Source organism: Rattus norvegicus, chromosome 18, assembly GCF_036323735.1.
Source record: "Rattus norvegicus strain BN/NHsdMcwi chromosome 18, GRCr8, whole genome shotgun sequence".
NCBI classification, from domain to species: domain Eukaryota; kingdom Metazoa; phylum Chordata; class Mammalia; order Rodentia; family Muridae; genus Rattus; species Rattus norvegicus.
The window spans coordinates 59,520,218-59,540,930 of record NC_086036.1 but is presented as its reverse complement, the minus strand read 5'-3'; the positions used below and the strand labels follow the sequence as shown (position 1 = coordinate 59,540,930).

The following is a 20,713-nucleotide window of genomic DNA, read 5'->3' as shown; positions in this document are numbered from 1 at the left end:
AATAAAAGAACTTCTAGGAGAATCACCATCCCTAACCTCCAGCTGTATTACAAAGCAGTAGTGATAAAAACTGTATGGTACTGGTATAGAGAAAGGCAGGTAGATCAGTGGAATAGAATTGAAGATCCAGAAATGAGCTTATACACCTATGGTCACTTGATCTTTGATAAAGGAGCTAAAACCATCTGGTTCAATTGGAGGTCAACATGTAGAAGAATGCAAATTGATCCATTCTTGTCACCTTGTAAAAAGATCAAGTCCAGTGCATCTTGGACCTCCACATAAAACCAGATACACTCAAAGTAATAGAAGAGAGAGTGGGGCTGAGCCTCGAACACATGGGTACAGGTGAAATTTCCTGAACAGAACACCAATGGCTTATCTTCTAAGATCAAGAATCGACAAATGGGATCTCATAAAATTGCAAAGCTTCTGTAAGGCAAAGGACACTCTCAATAGGACAAAATGGCAAGCAACAATTGGGAAAAGATCTTTACCAATTCTACATCTGATAGAAGGCTAATATCCAATATATACAAAGAACTCAAGAAGTTAAACTCCAGAAAATCAAATAACCAATTTTAAAAATGGGGTACATAGCTAAACACAGAATTCTCAACTGAGGAATGCCGAATTGCTGAGAAGCACCTAAAGAAATGCTCAACATCCTTAGTCATCAAGGAAATGTAAAACAAAACAACCATGAGATTCCACCTCACAATAGTCAGAATGGCTAAGATAAAAAAAAACTAGAAAACAACAGATGCTGGCCTCGCATTGGATGTGGAGAAAGAGGAACACTCCTCCATTGTTGGTGGGATTGCAAGCTGGTACAACCGCTCTGGAAATCAGTCTGGAGGTTCCTCAGAAAATTGGACATAGTACTACCTGAGGACCCAGATTACCACTTCTGGGCATATACCCCTAAAGGTGCTCTAACATATATTAAAGACACATGATTCACTATGTTCATAGAAGCCTTATTTATAATAGTCAGAAGCTGGAAAGAACCCAGATGCTGTCTAACAGAGGAATGGATACAGAAAATGTGATACATTTATACAACGGAATACTACTCAGTTATTAAAAACAATGACTTCATGAAATTCTTAGGCAAATGGATGGAACTAGAAAATATCATCCTTAGTGAGGTAACCCAATCACAAAAGACCTCATACCTGGTATGCACTCACTAATAAGTGGATATTAGCCCAAAGGCTCAGAATACCCAAGATATAATTCACAAACCACATGAAGCTCAAGAAGGAAGACCAAAGTGAGGATGCTTTCGACCTTCTTAGAAAAGTGAACAAAAATACTCACAGAAGGAAATAAGGAGACAAAGTGTAGAGTAGACTGAAGGAAATGCCATCCAGAGACTGCCCCACATGTGGGATCCATCCCATATACAGACACCAAACCCAGACACTACTGGGGAAGCCAAGAAGCTCATGCTGAGAAGAGCCTGATATAGCTCTCTCCTGAGAGGCTCTGCCAGAGCCTGACAAATACAGAGGAGGATGCGCGCAGCAAACCATTGAACTGATAACGTGGTACCCAATGAAAGTGTTAGAGAAAGGACTAAGTAGCTGAAGGGGTTTGCAACCCCATAGGAAGAACAACAAAGAACACCCAGGGACTAAACCACCACCCCAAGAGTACACATGGAGGGACCCATAGCTCCAGCTGCATATGTAGCAGAGGATGGCCTTGTCAGGCATCAATGGGAGACGAGGCCCTTGGTCCTGTTAAGTCTGGATGCTCCAGTGTAGGGGAATGCCAGAGTGGGGAGGTCTGAGAGTGTGGGCGGGTGGGTGAGAGAGCACCCACATAAAAGTGTGTGTGTAGGGGGTGGTGTGATGGGATAGCAGGTTTCTGGAGGGGAACCAGCAAAGGCAATAACAGTTAAAATATAAATTTTAAAAATCCAATAAAAGTAAAAAAACTTAAAAAAGAAAAGAAAAATGAGTTTTAGACTCTAGCAGTCACTTAGGTGTCTGAAGGACCTTCCTTCAGACACTTTTTCAGTGCCCTTAGCCTATTCCCTCAGGGAAAGAAAACGGAACACAGAGAAGGACAACAGTACTGCACTAGGTCACACCGACGGTTACAGTAGAAAGCACAGGCCTGGCGAGTGCCCAGCGAAAGTCTCACTGCTACAGAGAAAGTTTCCAATGATGATGGCCGTCCTTCCTCTGTATGCTTTACCCTCCCGGGCCACACACACCCCCCCTTCACAGCATGTTGACGGCTGCTTGGTGGGATAGTCAGTGGCTCTCCTCAGCCTTCAGCTTAGGGTGTAGTGAAGCCATTCTCTCCTTTCCAGGAGGAAAATACCATGGCATCAGATATAAACAACGGTGGCGTCTCTTTTCCGACCTGGTCCCAAGTACAACTCTGCACTGTGCCTTTTGGTGGTTTTCATAGGTCCTCATACGCAATCACTAATCCGGGCTCCGAGGTGCCGTCACTCCACTTGCCCACTCTTACAGCTGCTTCCCAGACCCCTTTCAGAGACAGCCTGAGTTCATGCTAAGTACGGATGTCTTGAAAATATTTCTCATTGTTTTTTAATTTCTTATAATTCAATTTTCCTCTTAAAAGAATTAATAATGACTTTTTAATGTGCAGTTCCCCTTCAGCCTACTCTAAAAAACCTCATGAAGTTTGTCCTCTAATGTGAAACATGTTAAAATTTATGAGTGTGCATATATATGTATTCTATATATACACACATATTTGTATAAACTCATATAAACTACATTTTGTCTATTTCATACATTTAATATATAAATGAATTTAAAAAGTATTTATTTCTATATATTGATATAATATGTGATATATGGTATATTAAATATAGATATTATGCATATATTATATATACTATTCATATATAATTTATATATTATTTATATCTGCACACACATATATATATAAATATTACTTATACATACATATATGAATGAAGAGAGGGGTGTGCGTGTGTGTGCATGTGTATGTGTGTATGTGTGTGTGTGCATTTGTGTGTGTATATATGGGGTGCCACTATTTTGAGGGCAGTCATGTTTTCTCACTAAACATGTCGCTCACTGATCTGGTTGGGGCACAGGGATTCTCCTATGTCTGCTGCTCCAGGACAAGGAGATCTACCTGAGCCATCTCCACAGACCTCTGAAGACATTTTGTACAGCGAGTTATGACACAGCTCATCCTTAGATGACCTTTCTAGGGTGATGCTCACATGGGGAACTGGGGGAGTGTGTCACATTGTCTGTACACATATTCACAAGGTCGACGGGTCTCACCCCACCTTTCTTTTCTTTCTTTCTTAATGGTGTGTTCTGAAAACTTATTTTAATTTTTTATTTATTTGTAAATCTATTTTTATTTTATTTTGCAGTGCTGAAGATCAAAACAGGTAAGCATTCTACCACTAAAGTCACCACCAGCTATAAAAATTTTTATGTTAAAATTGTCAAAAGGATTTCAAGGCTAACATACTGAATAAAGTGGACACGTGTTAGAGGTCCTAAGTTGTTTCTCTTTGGGGAAGGAGAGTTTATTAGTCTATGGTTTCAGGGATGCCAATCAGTGCTGGCAAGGAGAGCACGGGGGAGCGGAGCACTTCACATCATGGCAAAGAGGCAGCAAAAGACAAAAAGCTGAGACTCTGCTGAGTGCGTAGGTTTGGTGTTGTTGCTGTTGTGATTATTGTCCGTATTATTACTTTTTAGTTTTTTTATTTAAAGGTTTTAGAAATTCACTCAACAAATATCTTGTACACAAATAGAAAAAAGTTTTAATTATGTCATGTCATGTAAAAATGTGACCACCCTTTGCTCAACTTTTATTTACTAAGCAAATCAATAGTGCTTACTGTAAGCTAGGTACCAGCCTGAACACTTAGCAAGGGTCAACTCGTTCCACTGCATACGACTCTACAAAGCCTCCCATTCACTTTTAACTGAAACGATGGACACTCATAAAGCCTCGGTAAAGTCCCCGAAGTCACACGCCTAATGACATCTGAGGGGGAGCACAGCTGGCCTGTCCTCAAGTCCACTCTAGCCATTACAGACTTCCCGCAATCGTACTCTTATTTGCTCCTAGAACGGCACACGTGCTGCTGTCACCACACAAGACAGATATGATGCAGGTAAGCGCTCCTCTACATGAAGAACTGACAGTGGACAAAGTCTGTTTAAAGTCCAGTGTTCGTTATGTAAAATGCAAGCCCATTTAATGTTTTTAATTTTAATCAAGACTTTATGTTAAAAACTGAAAGTATCTTACTAACATAAATCAAAATACAGTTTTAATTTTAACCTCTTTGTTTTTAGAGAAACGAAGACTTAAATAAACTTAGGACAAATATTTTTATCAGAGAGAAAAATATGATGGTGCCAAGTATAACCTTTTCCCAAAGCATACTTAACCTAACATCATGAGTACAAAAATTATAATTTTCACAAAGTTCCCAAAAATACAATAATTTTTCTAATTTGTTTAAAACATACTCATTCCACAGACTCATCAGACACAGCTCCTCCCAATCTTCTCTCTGCCCATTGCACACAGGTGTAATTTCACTAGAGCCTTGCCTTTCAGGTTTTCATGTAATCTTAGCTTGCGAGAAGTCGCTATGCATACCACAAAATCAGTCTGGAACATGTGGGACCCAGAAGTCCAAAGAAACAACAGGGAGAGGAAAAGTCAGGGTTAAACGGGATTGGGATATGTTTTCTTATTGGGAATTAATTTCATAAAGTCAGATCATTAGTGAATGTTTTAGTATTTGTTTTATCTTGTTCCTTTTAACTGCCATATTCTACACTACCAAACTTCAAATAGAGAAGACCAGATTTAGGACGTCTTCTCGCCTGCGTTCACTTCATGAAGCATCAACACTTGCCAGTCTGGCACTCTTTCTACAGAGCCCTCCCAAGGCTTTCAGAAAAGCACTCTTACGTGATATGACATGGTCCATGTACTGAGGTAAGTAAGGAGCCCAGGTATCAATAGTCTCCTTCCGTCCTGCCTGCTCAATTCTTCTCAGCTCTGCTAGAAGAAGGGCCTGTGCAGCCTCTCTCACCTAACAAAATCACAGAAACAATGAAAGAAAAGAAACACATTGTAAAGTGATGTCCACAAACCAGAAAATTCATATGATATAAAATTAGAAAACACAGAAATTTCTTATTTATATAAGACTATTAATCCAATAATGAAGTAAGTAGTTATGGAACAATTAAATGCTAGCATCCTACACCTGATCAAAGATGCTTTCATTCAAAATATTTTTAAGCCAACAGATAGGCATTAAAGATACTTTCATTCAAAAATATTTTAAGCTAATGGATAGACATTTAATTAGCTTTATGCTTAAAACTTGATTTTCTAAACCATTCTTATTATACAGCACTTCCAATTATTAAATTTCCATGTAAGTATTATTGTTAAAAATCAATGTTAGGAGGATTAAATTGTTTTTCCTTATGCCCAATAGAAACTTAACCTAATTTAGTGAATTCCTTATATATTACAATTCTGCTTGGAACTAGGGGAAGGGAATCAGGGCAGGCAAATAAATATGTTAAAGCCATTCACTGGATAATAATGTTTGAGTCAACAGGCCAGAGAGATGACAGAGGTCTCCAAAAAATTATTTCTTGATTTGAGATTTACATTTCACCAAGCCTTTTAATATTTGTTATCTACTTTATCTCATCAACATTGCCTCAAGCATCGATCCTTCATACAATCAAATAGGTATAAATCCACATGATTCCCATAGACCTAGACACAAACAAAATGGGCAAATACATTCCTACATAGCCTCTCTCAGTTTTATTGAGGGAATCATTTTTCAAAATCCTATCAATTTTTCTTCCAATTGGTCATGCAACTTTTTATTTTGCAATTTAATTTTAGTTATGTTTAGTGGAAACTCCACAGGCATGAGCCCAAAGAAGCTAGTCTAATTTTTTTTTTTTTTGGTTCTTTTTTTCGGAGCTGGGGACCGAACCCAGGGCCTTGCGCTTCCTAGGCAAGTGCTCTACCACTGAGCTAAATCCCCAACCCGAAGCTAGTCTAATTTTAAGCAAAGCACCAATCAATTTATTCAATTAACTATTTAAGACTGAAGGGATAACTAAGGTTCATCTAACAAGGAGTTTGAGTAAAACCTTCTTTGTAAGTACTGTCTTTGAAAGTAAGTGAAAAGATTACTCAGTGCAAATCCACATCTATGCAAACTTTAGTATACTCCAGTTCTGCTTGGAGCTGAGTCAACAGAAGCCGGAGCAGGCAATTCTCTTACAGGGTTATGATGTTTCATTCAACAGTAGGCCAGACATACAGAGGTCCTATCAAATTCTTTCTCAATAATATCATGGTCAGTTAGCAAGTGTACATTTGTATAATCCATGATGTTCATGCACAACTTACCCTAGCAACGCGTGTGTTCTCATTAGAATTACATTATTTTTTTAAATTTTTTTATTTATTTTATGCATATGAGTACACTGCAGCTGTCTTCAGACACACCAGAAGATGGCATGAGATCTTATTACAGATGGTTGTGAGCCACCATGTGGATGCTGGGATTTGAACTCAGGACCTCTGGAAGAGCAGTCAGTGCCCTTAACCATTGAGCCATCTCTCCAGCCTAGAATTACATTATTATCTCAACCTTACAAATTATCTACAAATAGAACAAGCAAAGTATCCAGGGTTACCAAGCAAATACTAGTTGGCACCAGCATTAAGATCAGCTCTATTATAATTGGAAGACTGTCCTGTTTTACTATAACATAGGACCTTCAATCTGGTCTCTGACTGCTCTCTTGGAAATCTAATATAAGGGATTGTACCAGATAATCAATCATGGGGGAAGTGTCATATGTCTTTGCATGCGAATGCATGATCTCTACAGCAACCAACACTTAAGAAATAACTATACAAAGTTTGTGAAAGTTTTAATAAAATAATGAATTTTTAGGAAGTAAATAAACAAACTAGGACATTTACTGTTTACTATAGAAACAAAGGAAGAGGATGGGGAAATCTTGAATCCCTATTTTCTGTAATGTAATGAGTAAATGTTAAAGGCACAGGGGATAAAAGTTACTTTTGCCTAGAATTCACATTGCAGTGAGTTTGTGAAATAGTCGTGTCTTCCTTGTCACTCAACATTACCTCCAAGCACCGATCTTGCCATCTTCGAGCTAGCATCTCCAGAAGAGGAGGCCTGAATTTACCCAGCCCCAGCAGGTCCGGCAGCATGACACAGTGCATGGCAGCTAGTTGGCTCCATCCTACAGAGGTGACATGGGACGGTGACATAGGACAGTGCGTTAGACATCTCGGTATTCTACAGGAAAGGGGAGGTTATCTATGTACACTTATCAAAAACAAAAAGGGAAGATCTGTAGGCTATAAATAATTTTAGTTTAATATTATTATATACGAAATGACATAAAACATTTTTCAATCATTTCTGTAAGACATGAAGTTTATAAAAACCAATAGAAAATAATTGCCCACACAGTTTTGCCAATTCCCAAAGGAAACACATTTCTAAAAAGACTTTCTAAAATAAAGATATTAGAAGATGGGGAAGAATGGAATAAACATGTGTGAGAGCTGTCCATGTGAACTTGTTGCCATATAAAAGGCCATTCACACAGACATCAACACTTCAATGATCTGCGTGCAGCCAACATCCCGGTCAAAGGAGCTGTCTTCCCTTTTTGTCAGGGGCTTGAATTAAGATAGTTACAATCACGTCTCTTACTACAAGAATCAGAAACTTGATCACAATCGAAGCTCAGATAACATAATGCCAATTTTAGTGAAGACTGCACAAAATTAAAAACTGGACAATCCAAAATTTATAGTCTTAACCATCACTGATTCCAACTGAAAGAAAATCAATTTATTTTTTCCAAATTTCTGATTCTTGATTTGAAATCTAATTATGAGAGGACAGACTACCATTCTGCTAGTATACAGACTTTATGAGTTATATCACCTTTATAAGTGTGCAAAACTGTATATTATACATTATAAATACAAATTCAATGAATGTTCATCTTCTCAAATTATGTATGAGGCCATTACTAGCTCAGTGCATTGTGCCATTTTCTCCCAAGGATAACATCGAGAGACGAATAATCAGGAATGGATGAAAAAGCATTTGTTAGCATTCATAATGTATTATCCATGAGCATAGAACTTTATCAGTTCTGTGTTTTAAAGGCATTAAAACTTCTAAAGTCTTCTAAATTAATAACAAAACACTATGATACATTATAAAGTGATCTCTTAAATTATTAAAGAGACAAGTCATCTACTTAAAAACTCATCCATTCAGTAAGAAATTCTCATCAATTGATAACAAATATGTAGTTGCATCAATAAAGGTGATGGACATATATTTCATTTTGAAATGTACATCACATGGATATATCCACATACACATATATGGATATATACATATTATCCACATACACATATATGGATACATACATAACCTACTCACATGAATAATCTCTCTGCTAGTGTCAATGCCTCGCCAGCAGGCTTACTGAACTGCTTATCCACTAAGCTTTCACACATCATAATCCTTACCAAAGCTTTGCAGTGCAGCATAAATTAACAAATACCTATTTTAAAAATAGCTCAACAAATGTTATTCTAATTACTTCACTCTGGCCTTCACACAAAGCTGCAGCACAGTCCTCTGATTGGGAAATGAAACAAACAACACACTCTCTTGTTAAATTCCTCTATTTTCTTTCCGGGAGAGTGCTTACTACTTGTAACAGGGGCTGGCTCTGTGCTTCGCTAGCGACCTACCATCCCTCTGCTTGAATGGCCTTGCAATAGTAGCTTTGGGGAGTGTCTAGATTTATGTTTTAGATTTGGTAAAGTTAATCTCTTTATTTTACACACACTGGTAAGGGTGGAGACCGCATGGAGACAGTGGCTGTGCTGTGGGGCTCACGAGCTCTGGTACTTCAGGTACAGACAATGCCAAGAGAGGACTGGGTGGCGAATATCTGAATAGTCCAGTCTCAATTTCACATTCTCCAAATTATTTTCCACTTGTGTAACTACACAAGAAAGATATGCTAGCCCAACAGAAACCAAAGGCTTACATTATAGATTTTTATGCCTCTGCCTGAAACAGAAACAGTAGAAAAGGTGAATTTCTATCAGCTTATATAATCAATCTGAAGACTTCTCAAAGGAGGATGCAAATTAACAGACTCACCTGTCTTTGACTAGAGCATATGGCTGTGTAAAGACTGCCCACTGTCTCTCATACACTAATAGTACATGTATAATAAGTTTATTATCGTTAGTGCCACAAATCAAATGGCAAAGACCACTATGACAACAATTCAACTCCCAACAGACTTCACAACCAAGACTAGCATCTCTGCACTCCTGTGACAGTGCTCTAGAAGACAGCAGACATGTTCTACTCCAAGCAGGGGGACATCACACTTTTTACAATTGGCACTTGGCATTGAGTTCAGCAAATAAGGTTTTGGAATGGGATTCATACAAAATAAAGCAGATGGATGTATAAATCAGATTAAAGATAAAATCCAAGGGTAAGTGTACCAGGCCAAAGCAGAGAGGGAAAGGAAGTGCTCCAATGAGAGGGAGAGAGAGTACCTTCATTCACTAAGAAGCAGGTACGTAAAGCAGGAGAGGCAGAGGCAGAGCCAGAGTGGTCGGCGGCAGACCGAGCAGAGACAGGCGCAGCAGCTTGCAGAGGAAACAAGGAGAAAGAAAGAGCAAAGAATTGAGGTACAGCGGTTTCTGAAAGAAAGCTCAGTATTAGTGAAGAGTGAAGACAAAGTTAGCAAAACATAGTGAACACAGAACTAAAGAACGGTGTTGTAACTGGGAAGGAGCGCTCGGTAGAAAGCACCACAAGGACGGGGTGTCTCTTTGAAGAGGGATCGCAATGCAGTTCAACTTCCGCCGAAAGCCACCATCTTTTTGATATTACAAATCCACAATAGAGCAAATCATGTAAAAAAAACATAACCATGAAACAATGAAAACTACATTAAAAATTACCAGAAATATAACCCAAGTCTTTAAAATATATCACAGAGAAAAATTTTAGGAGGCCTTCATATTTTGATCATATTTTTCTGTTTATTCTCTAATATTATATGTAAACTATTGTTAAATATTTCAAAAGAATATCAATAGCATTTTGATTCCCTACACTCACATAAAAACTCATTATCAAATATAACATAAAGAACAAACACAGTTCATTCCATTTCACTGTTCTTAGAAGAATTTTAATATAGTTTCATTCAGCTTAAAAATATAGGCACTAAAACAATTGTGAATTTTGTAATTCATATCCGGTGAGTAAAGCAAGCCCTTCCCCCACTCAAGAAAGTTGTACAGCCAGGAGAATGCTGCAGCTTAAATTATCACATGAAAAAGCCAGGGGAACCTTATGGCGTACGCATTCTACAACTGGAGGTCAATGTGAAGATTTAGGGGTCACCATTCGACACTTCCTTCCTATGGAAAGATTACCATATGGCCTGCATAAGCATCTTCAAATTAATCCCTCTCCTTTCTTCTGTCACTGAGCGGCAATGGGTTTGGGCTCCAGAGCAGATCAGGCATTGTCTGCAGAATGATGTTTGCTTTTCATGCACTGAAGTCCTTTTGTTATGACTGGGCAGCTGCAGGAAAGCAAGCTTTTTATGATCCTCACGCGAATGCATCATCATGTCACTCAGGCACGTGTGAGGTGACCAGCACAACCGAGAAGTTGTGAACAGGAGGAGAATGGGAACTAGTTTCGTGCCTTCTGCACCCGGGCAAGGTTTAGAGAGAAAACTGCAGAGCTCTCTCATTACGATAGACTCGGGCTTTGTTATAAGGGCATAATTACTTGGTGTTACACTTATGTGTTTAATTGTGTAATACCTAAAAACTCCACTAAATACTAAAAATCATGCCAAATCCTTAATACATTCCACTGAATAATTTCATTTCTCGTCATTGTTTAATTACGAATTTGGTTTAAGTGACTGAGATTCATCTCTCCGTGTCAGAAGCAGGTGAGGCAGTGCTGACTACAGGACTGCCTGTGTGACTGAAGGTCACACCACCAAAAATGCTGAACACCCTGCTCTGGGGACCCCAACAGCTGAAACTTTTCTGCAGAAAAGTGTTCTTAGACAGTGTCCCATGTCTATACCATGTTCTTGTCACCCTCCCATCCTGCCACCCTCCTTCACTACAGGTCCCTTTCCCACACTCTCTAGAGAACACTGTGTTAATTTTGTTTTTCACCCTAACTCTGTAGGCACACTAGAATGAGAAGATCAGAGAAAAATAAAAAATAGATCTAAGAAAGTTCGGTAGTGACTGGTCACTACCAGCCATGTCAAATAAATGGGATTAAATCATGATGCTTCCTCAATGTATGAATATTCAAAAGAGAAAGCAGGGAGCACAGCTGGCAAAGCTGCTTGAGGATGCACAGGAGGACTTGCCGCTCAACACACGCACAGCTACGCACAGGGAGAGAAAAGGCATCCGTGGTATTATAATTGTGGAGTCACGTTTAATCCAAGTAGTAATAGGTGCTTATTTATTTATTTAATAAATCCAACGGATGCTACTAATGAAGTAACAGAGATTAAGAAATTGAATTTACTAAACTTTAAAAATCTCTGGAGCAACATAAAAAATATTTTACTCATACTACCTCACAACTAGAATGGCAAAATCCAGAGACACTTTTACAGTTTATTGAAAAATTAAACTCTTGTCACAGCTTTTCTTATAACTGCCCACATGTAAAAAAAAAAAAAAAATCAGAAACTGGAAGAAAAAAATATTACTCAAAGTAAAATGTTCAAGGTTTAAATGTCAAATCAGAAATGCATCCTATGGATGAATTTTCAAGATTCATAGCATAAATCACGCCTGCTCATCTGACTACAGCAGATAGGCGGCCGTGTCATCATTCTTACAGGATGGACGGTTGAAGAGACATATGGTCTATTATTTCGCCAGGTAGTGCCCTTTAAGGAAGAACTGTTGTAGTTCTGAGCCTCATCAGTCGTTTAGTGTCCCATGGAAACCAGATCATTATAACAAGCTTACTCAGCAAGATAGGCCTGTAAGTGTTTGCTCCAGCTTTCCGTGAGTTAGCATAAGCGTGGGTTTCAACATTATGACATCCATGCTTTCTACCTTTAAATCGATCTTTTTCACTTGAGGTTGATTCTCAACTCCATCGTTCCTATACTGCTACGGTGGGGTAAATAACATGTGTGTGACAGAGACTAACATTCTGAATGACAAAGGTTCTTTACATATTGGTCTAAATCTCAATAACCCTTCAGTATATATACCCAAAGAGCACCTAAACTTTCACAAAAAAAAAAAATCTAAAACTATAGAAAAATAAACGTAATGCCTTAGAAGGGAAAGTTTTATTAAAAAGCTTAACACTGGAAAAATAAAATTATTTAATACTAGATGGCCCTTTATATGTTAATGGTAATTATAATGCTAGGGAAAGGAGAGAAGAAGGGAAGGGGGAAGGGAAGGGTGAGGGGGAGAGAAGAGAAGGAGGGGAGGGAGAGAGCACAATAGGGTAAGTAGAAAAACTTTAGAAACTAGGAATTGGTGAAGCACCAGCCACCATCTATCTACCACGAGGATAATCTGCACCAGGTCTGGCATTAGTGCGGGCATCTTGAGGCCACCTTTCCCTTTTACCCTTGCTTTTATGGCTGTGTGTTTATATGCTTTACATACGTGGCATTCTATTTAAGTGAACACAGTTACGATAAATCATTAATGGGGTCTTTTGTCTTTTCCCAAGATCTAACTGAGGTATAAACTAGGGAGTGTACCAGAGAGTGGAGGTACAGGTCCGCAAACCCTGCACTGAGGAGGATGCTAAGGGGGAGAAGGATCAGTAGCTTGGAAGCAGCCTGGTCTCAAAGAACTCAAGTGAGACAATGTAACACCTCCCTTGACAAGTGGGGGCTGCATGTTCAGGGCCCCAAGCAAATGTCACTATTAGTACAGTAACTTCCTGTAAATGTTATAGTAATGTGAAACAAAAACTTTAAACTGCTTTTCTAATGCCTTTTGTCATGAGAACTCCACACTTACCACGTCCTAATTTATAAGAGATAATGGAAAGCAGTGCTGACTGACCTAACCATTGTGAATGTGTGTATGGTAACCATGAAGGCAATGTTGCAGTGCAGCTCTTAACCATTTTCCTGTGGGACTCAGATGTAAGTAAACTCTGGTTGACCAGTGATCTTCCACACCACCAACTCCACTGTCCCACCAGGCATGATACGTGGCATGTCCAGAAACACTGAATCACAAAGTTCCCAACTCTGCCCCTCTCTGCTGAAACATCAAGTTACCATCTCCAGACAAATTCTTCCTTAGTGTTCTCAATAGACCTTAGACTGCTAGGCTCTGCGCCATTTTGGTGTTGCTTACTCTTCTAATTTGATTACAAATATCTTTCAATTACTTCATGAGAATAAATACACACAAAAAACCCCTACTTTTTCAAGACTATAAGTGCTTGAAAATATTACCAATCAAACTTTGTATCTGACTGATAATCTGGAACTGTGAATAAAAAACTTCTGTAAAAAAAAAAAAAAAAAGGTCTATTCTGGTTTGTTTGTTTGTATTGTTATCTCATCTTTTTTTTTTTTTTTTTGGTTCTTTTTTCGGAGCTGGGAACCGAACCCAGGGCCTTGCGCTTCCTAGGCAAGCGCTCTACCACTGAGCTAAATCCCCAACCCCATTGTTATCTCATTTTATTATTTATTTATATTATCATTTGGATGATGTTTTCTAATGAGAGAATGGCTATGGATTTGGGGGTGGGATGATCTAGTAGGAGTTGGGAAAATGGAAACTACTGTGATAAAAATATATTGTATATCTATTCTCAACAAAAATAATTAATTAACTAATTAATTTTTTAAAAGCTGTGGTTGCAGAGACTGACAGTCTCATTAGAAGCACACTAGTGTGAAGAAGCTGGAGTGATACAGTCCATAGGGTGGTTGCCCATCCTGGCCCACCTCTAGTCCTGTGGACCACACATGACTTGACTATTTCTTTGTCTGAACTAACATGCAGGAATCTATTAACTCAGCAGCCTGCTGGCTTCCACCACAGCAGAAGCTGAGACTGTCATCAGATAGCATCTTCAAGCTATAAAAAATCTTCCCTGCTTGCTGGAACCATCATTCCAATGACTTACCAGTGTATTCTAAACTTGCCTTGACTTATGGCTTACTTTGTTCTGTAAAACTATGAAACTGTTTCTCTACTGGAACAAAAAATAAAAATTGGGGTAACTAAAATCATGTTCCTGGGCAATCGCCCCAAAACTAGCTCTTACTCCCATTAAGATGAAAGCTGTGGTCTACAGTCCACAGCAGCTATGATCATTTCAAATATCAAGTATGTTTGCTGAAGCAAGCGTAACTACGACAAAGTTACTTATACAAACCTGGAGGGGTTTTTGGTGGACTTTTGAAACTTACTGTTTCTGGATACCCCACAGATCATAAATAATTCCCTGTATAAGCCACTGCAACATTCTTGGAAAACCTTATTTCAGTAATGTGCTTACTTATCATCTAGACATGTTTACTTAGCTACTGAGGAACAAACCAGAAAGCAATGCATAACCGAACTGTCAAACACCATTAGGCCAAAAAAAACCCAAAAAACTCTGTGAGAGAATTAAATAACTAATGAGTGCTGGGTGTACAAGTGTACGGACAGCAGAAAGAATTAAGGATCTACTGTTTCAGAATGAATTATCAATCCCCTGTGATGAAAGGCAGGTGTGATAGGGCAACAACATGTCAAGACGCTCATGATGCTGAAGAACTGTAGGAGTGGTGCAGGAGCAATGGCTCTGTGCTTACCATCCCTTGCTGCTCTTGCACAAGACCCTACGCTCAGTTCCCAGCAGCCACATGGTGGCTCAAGACAGCGGGAACCTGGAGGATCCAGCACCCTCTTCTTGCCTCTGTGGACACTAGAAACCAGTGTGGTGCATCTATATAGATTCAGGCAAAAATTCACACATATAAAATAAAAATAAATTTAGAATATTCTTAAAAATAAAGTATTATGACTTGTTTGTTTGTTTTTACACTCTAGATATTATTCCCCTCCTAAACCACTCCCCAAGAGTTCCACATCCCATACCTCCTCCTCCACCACTCCCACCTCCACCCCCGCACTCCCTCCCTCCCCGCCCCTGTCTCCACAGGATGTCCCCACCCCACCCCACCCACCCCACCAGACCTCTAAACTCCCTGGGGCCTCCAGTCTCTTGAGGGTTAGATGCATTTTCTCTGACTGAACCCAGACACAAGTATTACTTAGTCTTGGAATCATCACTAGTTCACATTAGAACTGAAGTAAGGTCAGATACAACAGTGACTTTTCTTGGACTGTAACTATAGCCAGAGACTTAAAAGAAAATCTGCTTTAAAATATCTTCACCACTAACATCAGAAATCAGTAAGTGGGGGCTAGAGAAATGGCAGTGGCTCAGTGTGGTTGGGAATTTGTATTGTTCCTGTAGATGCCCCAAGTTCAATTCCCAGCACCCACAAAAGGAAGCTTATAACTGCATAAGCTCCAGGGGATGCCCCTAACCTCTGGCACATATACAGACATATACACATGTACATGTAAATAAATAGGAATACAAATTTTTAGATAGATAGATAGATAGATAGATAGATAGATAGATAGATAGATAGATAGGTGGATAATAGATGGGTGGATAGATAGATAGATAGACAGACAGACAGATAGATAGAGATAGTTAGTCCTCTAAGCCCGAGAATGAGGGAAATAACCCATTACACTGAAAGGTGAATTTATATGAGAAGCTATTAAAACATCCCATATCATAAACACTTACTAGGTGCTTAATATACATTCCAAATATTGAGTTAAACATGAAAACACAAAAATCAGACAAAGCCTAAGAGCCAGAGGCTCTCAAACTGTACTGGAATAGCCATAACTCTATGACAGCACCATCATGAACCACACTTTCTACACTGTCTCCAACAGGCATACGCACTCCTTGAAGCCAGGACTTAGTTTGTTTTACATTCACAGTACCTAGTTACTGAAATATTTACTCTAGAAGCAGAAAGAGGGTACATACAGATTCATTAGTTACCAGCTTCGTCCATGAAGCAACCATTGTACCGACAACTTGTGAAAAATCCGTGAGCAAGACAACAATCCCTACGTTTTTGGCTTCTACAACAAATTAGAGTAATAAGCTGATTTTTTTAAAAATTGACAATTAAATTGGGACATTGTCTCCCCTCTTATTTAGTGACACTATCTAGATTTTTCTTTCTTTCATTAAAGTTGGGTGGATAGGGAGGTGGGAAAGATCTGGAAGGGAAACCTGATGATATTATTGTGGGCAAGTCACAAGCAAGCCCACTGGTGAAAGATTTAAGGTTAAACTATGTTCTTTGCAAAGTTATTTTCAGAAATGGGTTGAATTTATATCATCTAATCTAAGAAATGAGAAGCTGTCTTGTTTCCTAGGAAATCTTTCTACAAACTCATCAACAGCTTATCGCTCTTTTCTAAGATCAGTAGCAGAGATCTAGACTGAAAGTGAAGTGCTGGTTGGATCTGAGAATCCCTTAAAATATTGTTATTTATAATTAACATGTCATTTAAAAAATTTTATTTATATTAACTAACATTTTTTAACAAACTTGAGACAAAGTGAACTCTATGACTGGACTATTGAATCACTAACTTGACAGAGCTCCTAAGTCATGACTCAGGGAATCAGAACTCAATGAGTTGGAGACACAAAGTGGGAGTCTAGGGAGACAGAACAGCTAGAACTTGAAGGCTGGGAAAGAGAGAAGAGAGATGCTAGACGTGCAGATGACAGAAGGTTCTCCTCAAGCTTCAGCAGAGTACCAATCAGAGCACTTCAGGAAACTAGTGAGGGAGGAAGAGCATCAGAAAACCCTCCACCAGCCTGCTGGGAAGCCTCAGGATTATGAAACATTTGATTGAGTCCTAAGGCAGGTCTTACCTCAGTAATAAGAAATATTTCATGTTACTTAGAGCAGTGCTCAAAAATCTACCTACCAAATCATAAAAATGATGGTCAAGCTGCCCTCACAGAACTCCATTCTAAAAGAAAGTTCTGCAAGAATACAAAAATATCCAGTATCCTATCTGACAAATTTAAGCACTTTTCCATGATAATCAAGCATAAAAATTTAGAGGCAGGAAGTATAATTGATAATAAGAATAATTAAAAACCCCTTTAATCTCAGTACTCAGAAGGCAGGTGAATCTCTGAGTTCAAGACAAGCCTGACCTACAGAGTGAATTCCAGGACAGCCAGGGCTATGCAGAGAAACCCTGTCTTAAGAAACTTAGAAAAGAAAAAAAAAAAAGGATTTTTGGTGGTACATGTCTTTAAACTTAATGGGAGGAGCTGGGAGGAAGGGGAGAAGCAGGTGGATCTCTGTAAGTTCAGAGCCAGTCTTGTGTGCAGACCAAGATTCACCCCCACCACCCGCCAGGCAGACAAGGATACACAAAGAACCTCTGTCTCCAGAAGAGAAAAAAATAAAAACCAAGCAAAGATATGACAAGTATTAGACAAGCCATATATTCAGAGAAGGACAGAGTTAAGAGAGTTAAAAGGACTGTGTGGTCTGGCCTCAGTGGGAGAAGACACACCTAATCCTCAAGAGACAAGAGTTTCCATGTAGTGGGGAGGGTGGGTGGGGGCTATCCTCTTGGAAAAAGGAGGAGGAATGAGATGAGGAACTGTGAGAGGGTGGACAAGAGCGGGCAACAGCTGGACTGTAAGTGTACAAAAGTACAAGTAATAAAAAGATTATCCAGGCTAAAAATACATTAAGATAAGATTAAAGAAAAATAAGACCTTAATGAAAAATGACTAGGGGTTGGGGATTTAGCTCAGTGGTAGAGTGCTTGCCTAGCAAGCGCAAGGCCCTGGGTTCAGTCCCCAGCTCTGAAAAAAAGAAAAAAAAAAAAAGAAAAATGACTAATTATATGAAAACTGCTGGCATAGAGCCTAAATTAAAATATGGAAGGGAGGCATAAAAGTGGTCTACCTCGGTGCACAGAAGCAGGCACAGCCAACTGAAAGACCTGAGAGCTGCAGGGATTTGTCCTCTGACTTCCACATGTAGCCTATGGCACTGTGGGCATGGACATACACACAAACATATAAAAGTAAGTAAACAAGCAAAAGCATGTATAAACAAGCAAATGAATAGAATATTAAGAATTTAAGGCATCAATGGCATATGAGGCAATTTTAGGCAGACTAATATATACATAAAGAGACTACTGGAAAGAAAAATATTTGAAGCACTATGTAAAATAATTTCCAATCTCATAGAAGTAAATTGCAACCAGATACAGTGGCACACACCTTCCATCCCGCATTGGGAAGGCAAAGGCAGAGCAGTCTCTGCAAAGTCTAGGCCAGCCTGGTCTATATAGCATGTTTCAGGACAGCCAGGGCTACATGAGAAACCCTCTTAAAAAACAAACCAAATTAAATCACATTAGTTAAAAGAACAAAACATATATTACATGATACCTACATAAGAAACATACCTTAAATACAAAGCCCCAAGTAGACAGAAAGCAAAAGGATGAGAAGTTATATGACTAACATAGTAACTAAAGATGCTGAGTATTAAAAATGGAGTATATTTTAGAAAAAAGTACAAGCAAGCATAAAGACTAGTCATTTATACAAAATTGGGCCAAATAATAAGAATGACAGTCCAAATGCTTATGTAGCTAACAGAGTTAAAAATGAAAGAAATCTCACAGAAGTGTGAGGAAGCAAAGGAATAATTATGGTGTCGGGATTTCATAGTATTTATTTACTTAATACAGACAAGAAGGCAGACAATGATCAGTTGTATATTAAGTATCACTGAACAAACTGAGCTGACTTTATAAAATCCTCCGCCTAACATCAGACTGTAAACGTCTTACGTGTGCACATACACATCTACACAGATGTGCACACTGGTAACCTAACACATTTAATAATCAGCTTGATTTAGCAGTCTCACAGCATATGAACATATTGACACATACATGCCGCAAACACACAGTTACTTTTGAAGACATAAATACAGTGAATTGGGAACATTCGAAAAGATTACAATCAATCAAATAATATTACTTCACTATCAATGAGAACCCAGACACATTCTTGGAAAACCTTGGAAAATTGGAAAAATTAAATATATCCTCACTAAATTAACTGCTGATAAATAGAAGCGCAGCAATGGGAAGTGTGGGAGCCGCCAAGCAGTATTCGGGAAGAAATGTCAGGCTGGAGATGAGAGTATGGGGGAACAGCCATATCTCATTAACTAACCTCGGGTTCCCATAAAATGAAACCAGACATTTAGGAGTGAACTTACCAGAAATAACGAGATGCTAATAAATATAAACCAAACACCTAGAAAGTAGAAAAATCTTAGAATTCAACTGAGCTAGGTCTTAGAGAAGACCTAAAAGTTGTTTCATACTAGGCTATCTGGATTTTTAAAAAAAAAATTGAAGACGAATAACAGAAATGAAAAAGAAAATTCTAAGAATTCTATAATTTTTCTACCTGATAAATTTGTAGAAAGTGTGCAAACAAAATTATTAAAATGAAAAGACAAAAAGCAAAAAACAAAAATTATAATAACTTAAAATATATTAAAAATTAAAATACATAGTTTAAAAATGTATTTGAACCCTGCAGCTCTCGGCTAACGAGTAAGACAACCCAAGAGTCAATCACAGTCATCCACACACACTCCACAGAAAAGTCAAAGAGTCCTCCTTCACTAACTCGCTGAGGCCACCACCCTGCCAGAGAGCCATTATCAGAAATGAAACTACACAGTGAAATCCCCATGACCACTACACATTTCAAACAAATTTTACAAGTTATATGTAATAACCTATAAAACAAATAAGTCATCATAATAAAGTATGTTCTATATTCCAAGTGATTTTCAAACAAAAACATCAAAAATTTTTATCTCACGAAGAAAAGAGAAAAATTATAAAATCATTTCGACAGATAGAGGAAGAAAATCTAACTAAAGTCAATAACTATTAATAAATTAAAATATCAACAAATTAATAATATAAGGGTATCTTTTTCATGCAATAAAGAGTATACTGGAAAAAATCTGAACAGGGAAAAATACGTATAAACTGTTGTCTATGCACTCAACTTATAATGCACACAACAAAAGTGACAAAGTACAGTTCTAATGCAATAAAACTGAAAAGTCTGACGGTAGAGGCCAAAGAAAAGAATATAGGTCCTATATGATAAAAGAGCTCAAGCAAATCTCAGGAAATGCAAAATAAATCATAAAGGTTAAGAATTTAAATATGATACGACAGCAAAGAAAAAATTTTAAAGTAAATAAAAAGGAAAGAGGTCACCAGAAAATTTCCAAAAGCACTTTAAAAGCTGCTGCTTTTTCTAATTCTGGAATATCGTGCATCGTGATGAGCTGCAGAGAAGAGTCACGTTTAAACAGAGAGTCCGTCTGTTTATACAGCCTGCTCT

At 38.3% G+C, this 20,713-nt stretch overlaps 1 protein-coding gene across 5 annotated transcripts in view; it reads right to left on the bottom strand.

Moving 5' to 3' along the window:
• Wdr7 (WD repeat domain 7) overlaps window positions 1-20,713 on the bottom strand; it is a 283,068-nt gene that overhangs the window by 177,870 nt on the left and 84,485 nt on the right. For 3 of the 5 annotated variants that reach the window (XM_017601032.3, NM_023975.2, XM_063277568.1), the window contains exons 17-19: window positions 9,688-9,780; window positions 7,198-7,316; window positions 4,969-5,092 (exon numbers count right to left, since the gene is read on the bottom strand). In XM_017601032.3, coding sequence (XP_017456521.1) covers window positions 4,969-5,092; window positions 7,198-7,316; window positions 9,688-9,780 — 336 coding nt within the window. The remainder of the gene's footprint in view (window positions 1-4,968; window positions 5,093-7,197; window positions 7,317-9,687; window positions 9,781-20,713) is intronic. The other 2 variants (NM_001395078.1, XM_063277569.1) reach the window with 1 other exon arrangement.